This window comes from Rhinopithecus bieti, unplaced genomic scaffold (genome assembly GCF_001698545.2).
Source record: "Rhinopithecus bieti isolate Rb0 unplaced genomic scaffold, ASM169854v2 scaffold_11252, whole genome shotgun sequence".
NCBI classification, from domain to species: Eukaryota; Metazoa; Chordata; class Mammalia; order Primates; family Cercopithecidae; genus Rhinopithecus; species Rhinopithecus bieti.
Window position 1 is genome coordinate 2,129,131 of NW_016806895.1, and position 17,059 is coordinate 2,146,189.

The 17,059-nt window shown below is 52.6% G+C and overlaps 1 protein-coding gene across 2 annotated transcripts in view; it reads right to left on the reverse strand.

Annotated features, from left to right (window-relative positions):
* The window catches only part of ACTN1 (actinin alpha 1), a 107,036-nt gene that overhangs the window by 16,156 nt on the left and 73,821 nt on the right, over positions 1-17,059 (reverse strand). For both annotated transcript variants that reach the window (XM_017878615.1, XM_017878616.1), the window contains 4 exons: positions 13,784-13,865; positions 11,610-11,695; positions 1,989-2,081; positions 390-620 (listed from right to left, as the gene is read on the reverse strand). In XM_017878615.1, coding sequence (XP_017734104.1) covers positions 390-620; positions 1,989-2,081; positions 11,610-11,695; positions 13,784-13,865 — 492 coding nt within the window. The remainder of the gene's footprint in view (positions 1-389; positions 621-1,988; positions 2,082-11,609; positions 11,696-13,783; positions 13,866-17,059) is intronic.

Genomic DNA, 17,059 nt, shown 5'->3' on the forward strand with positions numbered 1-17,059 from the left:
AAAAAAAAAAAAAAAAAAAAGATTCCATGGAAGTAGATATCAACTTGACTGTGATTCAATTATGCCCTGTTTTGTTCAGGGTGTCAAAAAGCATTGTGTTCACAGGGATGATTTTTTGTGAGAGGGAGGTCTGGAGTAGATGCTCAGGGGTCTGGAAGGGCAAGCCTGACCCAGAATGGTCTGGGCAGAGGGGACTGCCCCACATGGCCTAGTTTGGGCTTGTGCCTGGGTGGTAACTGGAAGGTGAAGTGACTTCTGGAGCAGTGTATGTAGGCAGAAGCAAACACACCCATCCCCACCCCCATAAAGCTGACTTTGACCACGACTAGGAGCAGTTCAGAGGTGGAGGCAGTCCAGTTTAGGGGCCCAGGATCACCCCCAGTGCTCACCGAGACCATCCTGCCCTCGGAGGGCATGAAGGCGGGCCGGTTGCTGAGCCGCAGCTTGGTCTGCAGCGTGTTGAAGTTGATCTCCAGCTGGCACTTCTCCTGCACCTTGGGCGGCTTGTGCAGGCGCCGGTAGTCCCGGAAGTCCTCCAGCTTCTGCTGCATGGCATGCATGGTGTTCTCGGGCACCCGGTTCTCCAGCCATGGGATGGTGCGGCGGATCCATTCCAACAGCTAGGGCGGGAAGGTGGTGGGGGCAGGAGGTGAGGACGCGGGGAGGGAGTGTGCTAGAGCCAGCCTCTCTCTCCTCCCAGTCCTTCCCGCAAGGGGAAGGGGTCTCTCCTGATAGCACACTCCTTCCCAATTACCAACATTCCCAGGCCATGAAGCCAGCTTCCAGGGTGTTCCCTTTGAGAACCACAGGCTTCGTGAAGCCTGGCTACTAGAGTACATCGACTCACAGTCACATCACTCAACCTCCCTGCTTTGCTCAGGGAAGACCCATAGACCTGGTGTGAAAATAGTGCAACTAAAAGGCAGGAAGGAAACCTGGGTTTTAGCACCAGGTTCTAACTGACTTGGTCTCAGTTTCCTCATCTTTACCATGGAGGGGGTTAATAGCTGTTTCCAGAAGTTCTTGCCATCTGACTTCCTAGGAATCTAGAATGTGGGTCTCTGACTTAAAAGGGAAGAGACTGGCTTCTGCGCAGAGAGCTGGCCTGGAGCATAAGCAGGCACAGCCTGGACTGTTTTCCTTGAGCCAAGGTGATGGTGGTGGAGAAGGTGGAGGGGTGCACATGACAATAGGAATACACTGAACACCTGCAGGGGGCCAGGCACATCACACACATGGACTCATCTGAATCATCACAGAAACACTACGAAGCTAAGGGCTGTGATCATCTGCATGTTACAGAGGAGGCAACCAAGGCCCTACCAGGTCCTGGAACTTGCCAAGGTGACCTGGCTGGAATGGCAGAAATTTAAACCCAGGTACTTGGGTTCCAGAACCTGGGTTCTTACTATGCTGGGCAGCAGATCCCCCAAGAGCCTGGGCTGAGCAGCTCAAAGGGCTGAATTCTTTCAAGAGGAGGAGGCTTAACCCAAATGTAGCCAATGGCAGAACAGGAAACCCAGCACTGCGTAATCCTGTCCCCTGAAAAGTAGGGGACAGCCGCTACGTTTGGTAGCTGCTATGCTAGCCTGAGCCAGCACTAATTTACCAAAAGCCCTACCCTCACCCTCTTAGAACAAAATGCGCTCCTTTTCTCATTGAAGAAAAACTCACAGACTAAGAGTACACGAGGCTGGAAAGGGCTCTGACATCCCCTGGCTCAACTCTTACTTGACAAGTGAAAAAAACCAGACCCTGAGAGGCAAAGGGATATCCTAGGCTCATGATGACTCAGGGACTGGCCTCTGCCCCCACCTCACTACTTTCTGGGAGAGCCACAACAGAGCTCAGGCTGCCCTGAACTAGCTGTATTGGGATCAGAGACTATACCAGCCTGGGACTACGCTCCAAGGAAAGATTTGGAGGTACACGTTCTAGGGGACTGACTCTTGCTAGAGACAGGCCAGGTGAACCCAGGGGGTACCCACATCACTGGCCAGCTTCTCGTAGTCTTCCATAAGCTGCTCGTTCTCCTGGTTGACGGCCAACACCTTGCAGATGCGATTGGCTGCTGTCTCCGCCTGGCAACAAGACAGAGAGAGTCACGACCAGCCAGCCCCAGCAGCAGGGGCACCTGGTACACACCTGTGCTGACAAAGCCCCTCCCATTCCTGCAGCTCCCTGTGATCGGAAGGGAGTTAAGAAGGCTGTGAGGCCACATTCCTCCTCTCTCCTTACCATCCTCCTTGCCAGCCCATGGCCAGGTCCCATGGGTCAGGTGAGCCTGGACAGAGGTCTTGGTGGCTGAACTGGGCCCCTGGAGAACAGCCTGAGTTTAAGGCCCAACCTGCAGGTTGGGAAGAAACTAATCCAATGACTGATATAATCAAAATGCTCAGGTCAGGTGGAGAGGTGAGAAAATTCATACCCATCCTGGAATTCCAAGTGGAGGCACTGGAATTCCAAGGCTTAGGACCTCTGGCTGGATTTTCCAGGATCTTGGAGATGTGGGAATTCAAATCTGGGAGTCCTGGGATAAAGTGCTGACTGAGAAATCGTGGGACCTCTTGGGATCCCTGCAGAATCTCCCAAGGCTCTTGGCCCAAAGCCTGAAGCACTTTAGAGAAAACTGAGGGACCCCTCTACTGCACCCAAGTCCAGACTTCCAGATCAACCAAGTATGGACACAATGCCCAGCAAGCCCAGCGCAGGCCCCTCCGGGACAGCTAAGCACACATCATGCACTGTGTGCCGGGCTAGCAAGGACCCAAGACAGGCCTCAACAGCAAAGGGAAGGGAAGGGAAAGGGACTGAATGGCAACCCAGGCAAAGACCAAGAAACCTTAATGGGAGAGCGCCTTCTGCAGCTGTGGGGGCTACTGTACCCCTAACACCAGCAGGGACCCAGCATTCCTGAGTCCACTTCAAACAGGTGGTTTTAAAATCCAGCTGTGTTCTTGCATACATTCCAACCTTACGCCAAGGGAGAAGTGAACTCAAAGCCTTTTGGGGACCAGAAGGTAGAAAGGAAGACAGCCTGGGGGTGGGAGAAGCTAGTATCTCCTGGGACCCTGGAGAAGGGTGTCCTGCAGATGAAAAATGATCCCTGGATTAACGGGTTGAAAGATAGGACCTCACAACTGGTTGATGAACACGACAAAACAGGTTTCAACTGTAGCAAGATGAACTGAGGCTGGTCGTAAGGAAGAGCTTCCTGAGAATGAACGTGCTTAGAATTGGAAGGAATGACTAAGATGGAAGACGGAAATGTTTTTTCCTTGAAGAACTTCTCGAATAAGACATCCACCCACCAAATCATGTGCTTTGTGGATGACTGTGCTGGGTGGGGTGTGTGGGGCAGGGGGTAAGGGGCAGAATGAGATCATCCTAAAGGCCCTGTCAGAAACACAGTCAAGGAGGTCAAGGGAGACACGCCCTGCAGAGCAAGGTGTCAGAGTGGGTTGGGAGAAGCAATAAGGAGAAGGTGGGAGTGGCCAGAGGGTGGTCTAAGAGTCCCCTGAGGTGGGGACTTTGAGTCCTGGGCCTCAAGAAACTGAGACAGGGAGTCACATCCTTAGGCCCTCACCCCCTGCCCCCAACTCAACCCTGTCCTGGAGATGCCATGGCTGCTTCTCACCCACAACTCCTGACTGATGGCCATTTCTCTGGAGAACCAACAAGCACCCATGGGGAATCCCAAGAAGTAACGAGGAGGGAAATGCTTTTCCTGAAGCCTGCCGAGGAGACGTGGAGCCCCAGAAAGCAAGCGGGGCCACGGGAACCAGGCCAGCAGCCTCATGGGGCTGGCTGGAGAGCAACTTGCTGGAAGCCCCAGACTACTTCCCTTGAAGGCTGGGGCAGGGGGCTGTGGAGAGACCCGTGTGTCCTCCTCCAGGCTGATGTTTTTGTGAGGATGTGCCACCCCTGCAGACTATGCCAGAGATGTGCCACTCAAACAGCTGAAACTCCTTGGCAGCTACTCATCACTGGCATGAAGCAATTGTGGCTGTGATTTTCTTGGATAAAGCCACCTTCACTTTGTTACTCTCCTGATCCATCGGCTCAAGGGTCATAAACTCTGATGTGTGCCAATTTATCAAACTGATGGACTAAGGTCTGCATTCATGGGATTTTACATGTGTCCTGTGGGACCGCAAGAGCCTTGCCCATCCCTAAGAGCCTGCTGACTACTCCAGGGTCAGGGTCAGGGTCAGAAGGGCTCCCTTCTGGATGAAGTCTGGGGGAGATTCCGGGTGGGCCTCCTGGGGACTTTCCACAAAGATCCGACCGCGTTCCCAAGCCTGAGTCTCAGCCACCTGCTCCCAGGCTGGCCTCTCCAGAAGGAGACTGACTGAGAATACCATCCATTATAACCAGTGAATCAGCCTTCAGAAATAACACACAAGTACCACGGGAGACATGAGAACGCTTTCTGTATGGCAGGCCAGCCTGCAGACTCCAGCGGGGCTCCCTTGAGGGACAGCCCAGCTCCTACAGTACCTCTAGAAAGTAGGTTCCTGAAGTCCAGATTTGATTTTCTAAAAAAAAAAAAAAAAACCACGGCAGAATCCTCAGAACCTCATCCTTTCCCTTTCTCTCGCAGCCTGACTCCCCCAACAGGCAGGCTGCACCCCAGAGAAGCCCACTGGGTGGTGAGTTGGACCTGCTTCCATAGTGGTCCTTTGATGAAAGCAGCTTCATCACCCACCAGCCTCAGTCTGAGAAGTCAGTTGAGGTCAGCTGGGAAGGCCAGGCTTAGTCAGGCCCATGGGACATGATCCCGGGAGCAGAAGAAAAGCCTGTTAGGGATGACAGGCCTTCCCCATCACCTCAAATTCCTGGTTTTCTAGCGTTTTCCTCTCATGGCTACAAGAACCCCATGAACTCTGAGGGATCTAGGAGAGAGGCACCCAGAACCACCAAGTACATAAAGAATCTCAAAGACGCTTTAGTCCAGAAGTTCAAAGGACAGATTTGTTCTAGGGGAGGAAAGATTCCTTCCCTGAGAACCTCAGGAACTGAAGCAGCCTCAGAAGCAACTTCAGAAGAGAACCCCAGGAGAGCCCTGGCTTCAGGCTATTCCTGAAGAGGAGATGGGCCTCTCTGGACCCCAGCAAGAAGAACCAGGCGCCCTGACATGAGATAATGTAACAGATGCAACAGATAATTGATGGGTTCAGAAAATATTCTCTGGAAATGAGCAAAATGTTGCTTCCAAGTGCCAAAGGAGAAGACTACTAGAAATCTGTGTTTCCTTTCCCTTAGTTGGTATTTTCACGGTCATTTTGGTTTGTTTTATTTTGTTTATTTTTTGAGACAAAGTCTTGCTCTGTCACCCAGGCTGGAGCGTGATGGCACAATCTCAGCTCACTGCAACCTCCGCCTCCAGGGTTCAAGCCATTCTCCTGCCTCAGCCTCCTGAGTAGCTGGGATTACAGGTGCGTGCCACCAGATCTGGTTAATTTCTGTATTTTCAGTAGAGATGGGGTTTCGCCGTGTTGGCCAAGCTGGTCTCAAATTCCTGACCTCAGGTGATCCACCAGCCTCAACTCCCAAAGTGCTGGGATTACAGGTGTGAGCCAATGCACCCAACCCGAATTTTCATGGTTTTTTTTTTTTTTGGCCTACTTTAGGCTGCGCTATTATACAACTTAACATACAATACATTTTGTTGTATATTCAAGAGTTATTTTTTAAAAGATATGAACTATTATTATCCCCGAGTACTTAGCTATCCCAAGCCAAACTGCTACCCTAATAGTCAGCATCTGATTGCCTGATACAGGCACAGTCTGGAGAGGATCTGTCTTCAAGGTGACATCAAAACACCCAAACATGGCCAGATGATGTGCTGTGGCTCCACCACCCACAACCCACAACCCACAGATTCACATGAATGCTACGAGGATCTCATCTATGTCATCTTTAGCCAAAACGTTCCCAAATCTAGCTGGACCTGCTTTTTTCTTCTTCCCACACCTGTCCACTGCCCAGTCTTTCCCTCTGTCCTGAGTCAGCCAGCAAGCCCAGGGTTCCTGCTAACAGAGCTCCAGATCAGCAGGGATCTCAGACCAGGCATCCGAGCTTCCTTGTGGTGAGTGGGCCAGGGTGGGTGACCAGGCAGAGGGGAACTGGCCCCTTTCCTCAGGCAGCCCACACCTTGCCAGCTTCCTCTCCTGCCGCAGGCTCCACCTGCACACCCAAAGCTTCTTGCACAAGCTGTGGTCACCTCCCTCCACAACACTGTCTGCCCCTTCCCAAGGCCTTGCTAAGCCTTCCTCCTACAGACCCTCATGTTCAAGTTTCTGCTACTCAAGACAACCTTGGTGGCCAGCAGTCCTGTGACTGCACCTGCCCTGCTCAGATCTGGAGCAGAGCAAGGCACAGGTCAGACCGCAGCCACTGCCGGCTCTTTTTTTTAGGGTTTTCCCAGATGGCTCATGAATTTCTCTCAGACTGATTCCATGCCTTCAAGTGTTCTTTCTCAGAAACAGCAGACCATGAACTCTAAAACACGAGCTACATCAACAAAATCTTAATGCTCTCCACCCATTCTAAGTCCCTGTAAGGGAAGAGGAGGGGAGAGGGAAGCAGAGAAAGAATTAGAACCAAAACCCACCTGTCAAACAGCAGTTGGTCCTCATCTAATGAGGGAAATCAGTACACAGACTTATACAGCATGGGCCTGTACAGGCACACAAGCCGTGCACCACACGTGCACACACACATTAGGCGCTGTTGCCTTTTCATTCCACTGTACAAGTTTGGGTGACAGAAAGACAGTGGAGAGGATGGAGGGCACAGGGCACGGGTTTTGGAAGATTTTCCCCATTGGTGCCAGCCCGGAGACAGACAAGACAGGAGTGTGTGAGTCAGGAAGAGTCCTTCCTCTCCATCAGCCCCACCACACACGGTGAGGTGGGGTTCCCCTCCCCTGCCTGCTCAGATCGAAGCAGTCGCCTTAGACGTGGTGGGGGCAACTCTGGGTCAGACCCCTGACCAGGACATGAGAGGACAACCACCACCACCACCAACCCAGCTGTGACCTTGCCCTCAGGTGTGGATAAAAGCAGCGTGAAATGGTTGCAACAGGGATGAGTGAAAGGGAGGGGGGCATGGGGAGGTGGCATGATATTTGGGAGCAAGAGCAAGCTGTTACCCACACACCACCCACACCACACACCCCTCACACACGCCACACCCACAGCACTCCCCTTCACTCTACACACACACACCACACACACCACACCTCACATCACACACACACATCACACCCACACCACACCCACACCTCACACCCTACACCTCACACCCACAGCATACCACACCCCTCCACACCACACACCCTACACCTCACACCCACAGCACTCCCCTTCACTCCACACACACCACACACACCACACCTCACACCACACACATGCCTCACACCCACAGCTCACCATACCCCTCCACACCACACACACCTCACACCCTACACCTCACACCCACAGCATACCACATTCCTCCACACCACACACACCTTACACCCTACACCTCACACCCACAGCACACCACACCCCTCCACACCACACACCCTACACCTCACACCCACAGCACACCACATTCCTCCACACCACACACCCCTCCCCTCACACACGCCACAACCACAGACTCCCCTTCACTCACAGCACCCCACACACACCCAGACACCTCACACACCCCACCACATGCCTCAAACCCCACAGCTCACCCATACCCTCCAACACACACACACCTCCACACCCCCTACACTCACACCACCAGGCATACCACATTCCTCACCACCACACAACCTTACACTCCTACCACCTCACACCCACAAGGCAACAACCACCACCCTGCCACACACACACCCTACACCTCAAACCCACAGACACCACACCCCTCCAACACACACACCCTACACTCACACCCACACGCACACCACAACCCCTCCAACACCACAACACCCTACCACCTCACACCCACGCACACCCACACCCCCTCCAACACATCACACCCCTCACACACTCACAGCCAGCAGAACTCCCCTTCCACTCCACGACACACCGCACCTCACACCAACATACATACCCTCCACACCACAGGTCACCATACCGCTCCACAACCACACACGCAACCTCACCACCTACACTACACCCACAAGGCTACCAGCATTTCCGTCCAACACCAACACACACTTACACCCTACACCCTCACAACCCCCACGAGGCACACCACACCCCTCCACACCACACACCCTACACCTCACACCCACAGCACACCACATTCCTCCACACCACACACCCTACACCTCACACCCACAGCACACCACACCCCTCCACATCAAACACACACCTACACCACACACACACCTCACACCCTACCTCACACCCACAGCACACATCCCTCACACCTCCTACACACCACACACACCACAGTCCCCACACCCCATACACCTTCATACACACATACCTCACACACCACAATCCCCACACCCCATACATGCCTCATACACACACACCTCACACACCACAGTCCCCACACCCCATACACCCCTCATACACACACACCTCACACACTACACCCTTCCACACCACATTCCCCACACCCCCCAGACACACACCTTACACACACTCCACACCCCCCATACACACACCACACCCCCCATACACATACCACACACACATCCATACCATACACACACCTCACACACACCCCATATCTCACCCACCACATCCCTCACACCACACATATTGCAAACCACACACTCCTCAGAACCCCGCATACCCATACACACCAAACACACCCACTTCATACCCCCTACACCCACACGCATCTCACACTCCCTTCCAAGTTTTGTCACCAGCCAGGACACAGTGAAGGCTTCAGAGACAGGGAAGGCCAGCATCGATGGGCATGAAGCCCGGGACAGACCCCTGAAGGAGAAGGGGAGAGACTGGAAGAGGGGGAAGGAGCTTTGGGAGGAGGGGAAAAGACCATAGCAGAGAGCTTAGCCTGACCATGGACACGGGCAGGTGCACACCTGCAGCTATCGGACCAGGAGGCCAATCAAGGCAAGGGAGAGAAGCTGCTCACACCCTGGCCATGAGGGGCAAAGGGAGGGGGCACAGGAACAGCAGCAGGAGAGGTGAGAAGGACAAAGAGGAAGCAGAAGGAAGGCCAGAGGAGAGGCTGAGAGGGGCTGGGCAGGCTGGGGGGACACCTATGAGAAGGAGCCTCCAGACGGAGCTGCTCTCCTGTCTCTGGTCCACACCAGTGAGCCCTGGAAGGAAGTTCAGGAGGGTCTTGGACGCCCAACTAGGCAGGGAACAGGGCTGCTGCCAGCTCATATGGTGTCTCTGGATCATTTTTCACCTCTTCCCCAAGGGCACTTCTACTGGGAAAATGTCCTACTGATTTTGTTAGAAGACATTTTCACCGCCATCTGTAGGATCACTTTAGTAATCAACATTCAAATCTCCGTCATCCACTGCACACACATGGCACTCGTGGGTAGTCTGCAACCTGCACAACTGTCCATGGCAGCCTGGTTGAGAAGCATCAGGCAGGGCTCTGGTCTGGACTCCCTGGAGAAGGCAGGAAGACCTCTCCCTGCTCTGGCTGCTGGCTAAATTTGCGAGGATGGCCTTGCTCAAGCAGGAAGGAGGGAGAGAAAGAGGGAAGAGGTCCTGGATGTTTAAGGAAATAGCAAGCACTGCCAAGAGCTGTGCTGCCTGGGATAAGGGCTCTTGATGCGGGCTGCAGGGAAGAAGCTGAGACCACAAGCTTCTTTCTTGCTTGTAGTATCCGCTATGCCCATGGCATAGGGACAGAGACACAGGAGGTCATTCAGAGGCTGGGGTTCTCTGGCATCTTCAAGTGTCCTGGCCAAAGTTCAGAGTACTGTCCCCCTGCAAGAGAAGGAGGGGCTTCTCTAGTCCCTCCTTCCATCCCAGGGCCTGCTGCTGGAGTGTCCAGGGAGGACGGAAGAGATGGGCAAGAGGGGAGAGTGGAGGAGGCCGAGGGAGAGCTCACCTTCTGCGCACCCGAGAAGGCGTGGCCGTGACATGAAACATTAGGTCACACAGCCTTCCCATCCGGCCTTAGCGTGCCTACACATCTGCACAGAGAAGGAGAAGAGGTTGAGAGGAGAAAGTAGGCAGCGGTAGCAGCACAGAATAAACCCAAACAGCCATGGTGGACGGAAAGAGGACACAAGACAGACGGACAGACAGAAAAGGAAGGAATGAGCAGAAAGAGAAAAAATGAGACCGCAGGGGAGGGAGTGGGTGGGAGGTGAGCAGAGTCTGAGGCAGGGACGGCACAGGAGAGGTGGGAGAGGGCGGGGGCTCCCATCATGCATTTTTTTGTTTTGTGGTTGCTTTTTTGCTTTGTTTTGTTTTGTTTTTTGAGACAGAGTCTCACTCTGTCACCCAGGCTGGAGTGCAGTGGCACAATGTTGGCTCACTGCAACCTCTGCCTCTCAGGTTCAAGCGATTCTCCGGCCTCAGCCTCCTGAAAAGCTGGGATTACAGGCGCACGCCACCACACCTGGCTAATTTTTGTATTTTTTAGTAGAGAAGGAGTTTCACCATGTTGGCCAGACTCGTCTCGAACTCCTGGCCTCAAGTGATCCACCCGCCTCGGCCTCCCAAAGTGCTGGGATTACAGGCGTGAGCCATCGCGCCCAGCCACATCATGCATTTTCAGATGGTCGCTCAGATGCCATGTGGAGGGTGGGAGATCTGCATGAGACATGAAGGTTCTGTGGACATGGTGATGTTGTGCTTCCTCTAGGGTCCTGCCTACCAGGGAGGTCTGGGGGCGGGGGGGGTGTGCTGCCTAAGCCTGGTGATGAAAACCTTCAAATCTTCAATGTCCGCAGCATGAACGGTACCCCTGTGTGGTGTGGAACCTGCACAACTGAACTTTAACCTCAGGCCTCCCAGAGCAAAACTGGGCCAGGACACTTGAAGGGGCTCACAGCTGCCCACCCCCTCTCCATTCCTCCCAGAGGTTCTGCTTATGTCTGAGAACACAGAGTGTGCAGCATGGCCGCATGGGAGTCCCAGGCAGGATACAGGAGAAGGCACTAGAGCCCAAAGGGGCTGAGGACAGATCTGCTAAGTCATGCCCATGAGCAGGACAAAGGTGGGGCTTTATGATGCCTTTGCCAAGTGGGTAAGTGAAGACTGGAGTTGCCTCCCAGCATTGCCCTTCTAAGGGAACTCCAGCTGCTCTGTCGAGCCAGTGGCTTCAACAGACCTGGGCATGGAAGGGCTGCTCCTGTTTACCTTCCAGCCTTCCAGAACCTCCCGGGCTGCCTCATGCACACAGCCCTTCCTGCTTAAGCCAGTCATCTGGGTCCCAGAAAGTGGGGTGCTGCCCAATTTTCTTGTTAACAGTAGAAGATGAGAGAGAGAGGTGTGGGGTGGGAGAGGAGCCGGGTAAGAACAACACGCCACTTCAGAACCAGGGGCTGCCTCTGTCTGAGAGACCAGACCATCCAGATACCTGTCACCAGGAGAGGTGGAGGCGGGCAGGAGGACATAGTTTGGGGTCCAGCAGGAGGTGTGCTGGGCATGGAAGGAGCAGGGGGCCCCGGGTACCTTCTGGGCTCCAGAGAAGGCGTGGTAGAAGCTAGACACATAAGTCATGATGGCTTTCTCATCCGGTCGGGCAGTTCCAACGATGTCTGTCAAGAAAAATCTGGAGTTAAAGCCAGCTGGTTCCAAGAACACCATACACCCCCAATGTGATGCAGAAAGAAGCTCACAGCACCACCAAGTCTTCTTGCCAAAATGTGGAGCCCGAATCTAACCAGCCTCTGGCATCAACTTGCGCTTATGGGAATGTAAGTAGAGGAACACGTGAAATGAAGCCCCAAAGAGGCAGACAAACCCAGGATAAGGAACTTGCTACAGGACAGTGGCCCCATTTCTGTAACAAGTTCAATGGCAGGAATAAAAGGGGTCAAAGGGGGGAAAGAAGTCCTAGACATGGGAAAAGCTGTCAGAAACACAACCGAATGGCAGCATGGACCTTGTTCAGATTTTGATTAAAACAAACCAACCCTCAAAGAAATGTCATAGGTAATTATGGAAATTTCATTATGAACTGGGTATCAAATGGAATTATCAATTTGCTAAATGTGAAAACTTCATCGTTGCCTAAGAAAATAACTCTATTTTTAAGGTATGTATTCAGAAGCATGCAGTAGTAAAATGATGTGATATCTCAGAATTGCTTTAAGATACTCCAACCAAGAAATAAGAAAAAAACAAAGTGTGGCAAGACCTCAGTAGCCATTCTATCTGGATGATGGAAATAGGAAAGGTCATCATGCTATTCTTTCTGCTTTTGCCTGGGTTTTTATGTGTTTGAAAACTTTCCTCATGACATTTTTGAAATTTTAAAAGCTACTGGTGGCTTTGGGAGGCCAAGGCAGGCAGATCACTTGAGGCCAGAAGTTCGAGACCAGCCTGGCCAACTTGGTGAAACCCCGTCTCTACTAAAAATATAAAAATTAGCCATTGGTGGGTGCCTGTAATCCCAGCTACTCGGGAGGCTGAGGCAGGAGAATCGCTTGAACCTGGGAGGTGGAGATTGCAGTGAGCTGAGATCACACCACAGCATTCCAGCCTGGGTGATACAGGGAGACCCCATCTCAAAACAAAAAAAAAAAGTCACTGGTGGGGCAGAAGGGCAGGGAGCAGTCTGGACCCCACCGTGGTCTTTTCCTGTCCCCTTTTCTAGCCCTTCAGCACTGAGCAGGTGGGACCAAGGAGAGCACACAGGGAAGTGGCCATGGTGCGTCAGGCTCCTCCCAAGGGGCAAGCACAGAGATGGGACAAGAAGACCCAGCCTGACCCCAGCCTGGAGCTGCCAGCCCGGGCTTCATGAACCCACAGGCCCCTATGCTCCCAGATGCCTCCCTTCCCCCTACAGCCCCTGCTCACCCCATCCAAGATGTTCTGCATGGGGAGAGGGGCAACGGCGGGGTCAGCGGCCAGGAAGAGCTGGGTTTCCAGCCCCAGGCCCAATCTTTGGTAAGGATGTTCTAGTGTCAAACCCTAAACCTGTCCCCATCCAGGTGTCCTGGTTAGCAGCATTTGGGACACCAAGGCCTTGGTGAGGAACATAAAAGTCAACACTCAACTTAGGCCCCCTCCTTCCTTCCCTACCCCACATGGAGCCACTTCCTCTGGCTGGGATCTGCCCAGCAAGGTCAGAACTGGACACTTCCACCACTGAGAAAGTCCAAGCCATAGTTCTCTAGCACCCTCCTCAGAAGATGCTAGAAGGAAGCCAGGGTTACAGATGAGAGCAAACACCATGCCCAGTCAGCTCCAGTCATAGCTGGGGCATAAGGAGATGCTAAGCTCAGCCGTCCAGAGACCACCCAAGGCTCAGAGGGTTAGGACAGTGCACCTCTCAGCAAGAGAAACTTCCCATCCCAAACTGTGTCGGACAACAAGGGCACACTTCCCCGCACCCCATCACCTGCTACCCTGACTCCAAGGCAAAGACGAGAACCATCCTCAGGCAATCGATGCAAGAACAGCCCCTAAGCCCTTTGCAGAATCAGCTAACACCTCTCCCTCCAAAGCTCAGGGAACAATGGAAGAATCCCCAGGAGGCTGTGATCCCCATGCTCCTCAAATGCAGTCCCAGAAGACCAGGCCCTGCTCCTGTCCAGCCCTGGACTGCTGGGGTCCACCCCTTCTTAGCCACTGAGTGACGGGGGGATGGGCAACAGACACAGAAGGAAAGCGACTTTCACCTTCGGCATCCAGCATCTTGGGGATATCCAGGTACTTCTCTGCCACGTCAAAAGCTGTATTCAGATTTGTGAGTGGATCATCCTAGAGGGAGAAAAGGAGGAAGGGATGATAAAGTGAGAGCCACAGCAAGTCACTGGCTACTCCCAATTGGGTGGCCACCCAAACTGGGGAGCAGAGCAACTTTCTCCCAGCCCCAGCTCGATCCTCAGGGGACAGTTCCAGATGTGGAAGGCTGGTCTCACCACTGGGGCTCACTGGTTGGAGGTTTAAAGCATTCTCTTTCCCCCTTCAAGCTTCAGATTGTCAGGGAAATGGGGCGAAGTAGTCTGCAGCCTGAGTCGGGAGTAGGAAGGAGTTCCTAAGAAATGTGTGCTAGGAGCAGGGCACTGGCCTATTCACCATCCATCCTGGCTTCTGGTTTCAGCTCTGCCTCCCACCAGTGGGACTCGTGGGTAGATAACCTGACCTTAGCTTTTCCACCCATAACTCAAGAGTTGGAGTAGGGAGCTCTAAACTCTAGACTAGTCAAGATTCGGAGCAGGACCCCTCTGGTGCTCACATTCCATGAAATTTGGAGGCTCCTTTAAATAGCCACAGCTTTGGACTCTTCTGGCTTCTGCTACCTTCTCAAGAACACTTAGCAGGGATTGGCAAGGATGTTGAGAAGCTGTAATCCTTGCGCGATGAATGCAACATAAACGTAGGTGGAACGTCAAATGGTACAGCTGCTGTAAGAACAGGATGGTGGCTCCTCAAAAAATTAAACATGGGATTACATGGTCCCACAATTCCACTTGTGGGGAGATACTCAAAAGAATTGAAAGCAGGTTCTCAAAGAGACTTTTATACCTCCATTGTCCACAGCAGCATTATTCACAGTAACCAGGAGGTAGAAGCAACCCCAGTCCCCATAGATGGATGAACAGATAAGCAGAACGTGGGCACAAGCCCAACGGAATATTATTCAGCCTTAGCAAGGAGGGAAATTCTGACATACACTGCAACATGGATGAACTTTGAGAATGTTATGCTAAGTGAAATAAGCCAGACACAAAGGACACAGGCTGGGCGCACTGGCTCATGCCTGTAATCCCAGTACTTTGGGAGGCTGAGGCAGGTGGATCGTTTGAGGTCAGGAGGTCATGACTAGCCTGGCCAACATGATGACACCTGCAATTAAATACAAAACACCTGCTAAAAATAGAAAAATTAGCTGGGTGTGGTGGTGCATCCCGGCTACTAGGGAGGCTGAGGCAGAATTGCTTGAACCTGGGAGGCAGAGGTTGCAATGAGCCAAGATCGCGCCACTGCACTCCAGCCTGGGCAACAGAGTAAAACCTCGCCTCAAAAAAAAAAAAAAAAAAGACAAACACCATATGGCTTCACTTTTATGAGGTTCCCAGACAGAAAGCAAAATGGTAGCAGCCAGAGGCTGGGGGCAGGAAAGGAAGGGGGATTACCGTTTAGTGGGTACAGACTCAGTTTTGCAAGAAAAGAGTTCTAGAGATGGATGGTAGGAACAGTTGTACAATAATGTGAGTATATGGAATACCCCTGAACAGTAAGTATATTTAAAAATGTTTAAAGTGGTAAATTTTGTTTTGTATATTTTACCACAAGCTGTTTTATAAGTTTTTAATGCAGGGGTAAAAAACCTTAGTGGAAGAGTTTCTGGCTGGGCCCTTCTCCATTCTTGGTTCCCCAGACTAACCTAGAGCAAGCTGGTTGTGTCGGCCCAGGACTCAGTTTCCCTGTTTGCTAAAGGGAGAAGTATAGGGTAAGAAAAAGATAAATACATCATCCAGGATGTTTTCAGGAGGAAATTGTTCTAAACAGAGAAGGTGGGGTCCTTCTGGGAAAGTCTCCAACAGCAGCCAGGAGGGTGAACACTGCCGAGTAGTCCAGGTCATTCCCATCCAGGGCCTTGAGCAGCAGCTGCCAGTGCTCAGGTCCAGGTACACACACACCCACCCCACGTGAGTCCCAGGGCCCCCAGGGCCCCATGCCCACCCATGGCTGCTGCAGGAAGGAAGAGCCTCCCAGTCGGAGCCCCTCAGCCCTCTCTCCCTATTCCTCAGCACCAGCTGGTCTTGCAACCTCCTTGTTCTCTGGAAGGGTGTTCCTGGTTCGCTGGGCCCAGATGTGTGCTAGGATTTGGGCTGGATATTACTGATGATGATACTGAATTAAAAAGAGTGGAAGCAGGCCGGGCTCGGTGGCTCACGCCTGTAATCCCAGCACTTTGGGAGGCCGAGGCGGGTGGATCACGATGTCAGGAGATCGAGACCATCCTGGCTAACACAGTGAAACCCCGTCTCTACTAAAAAACAGAAAAAATTAGCCAGGCGTGGTGGTGGGCCCCTGTAGTCCCAGCTACTCGGGAGGCTGAGGCAGGACAATGGCATAAACCCGTGAGGCCGAGCTTGCAGTGAGCCGAGATTGCGCCACTGCACTCCAACCTGGGCGACAGAGTGAGACTCCATCTCCAAAAAAAAAAAAGAGTGGAAGCCAGGTGTGGTGGCTGTGACTGTAATCCCAGCTACTTGGGAGGCTGAGGCAGGAGGCTCACACTGAGACCAGAAGTTCAAGATCAGCCTGGGCAATACAGTGGAACTTCATCTCTACAAAAAAATTACAATTAAAAAACAGAAGGGGGCCAGGCGCGGTGGCTCACACCTGTAATCTCAACACTTTGGGAGCCCAAGGCAGGCAGATCACCTGAGGTCAGGAGTTCGAGACCAGCCGGCCAACATGGTGAAACCCCATCTCTACTAAAATACAAAATTAGCTGGGCATGGTGGTGGGTGCCTGTAATCCTAGCTACTCGGGAGGCTGAGGCAGGAGAATCGCTGGAACCTGGGAGGCAGAGGTTGCAGTGAGCTGAGATTCCACCATTGCACTCTTGCCTGGGCAACACAGCAAGACTATGTCTCAAAAAAAAAAAAAAAAAAAAAAGGCTGGGCATGGTGGCTCACACCTATAATCCCAGCACTTTGGGAGGCCAAGACGGGTGGATCACCTGAGGTCATGAGTTCGAGACCAGCCTGACCAACATGGCGAAACCCCATCTCTATTCAAAATACAAAATTAGCTGGGCATGGTGGTGCGCGCCTGTAATCCCAGCTACTCAGGAGGCTGAAGCAGGAGAATCACCTGAACCCGGGAGGCAGAGGTTGCAGTGAGTAGAGATCACGCCATTGTACTCCAGCCTGGGCAACAATAGTGAAACTCCGTCTCAAAAAATAAATAAATAAATAAATAAATAAATAAATAAA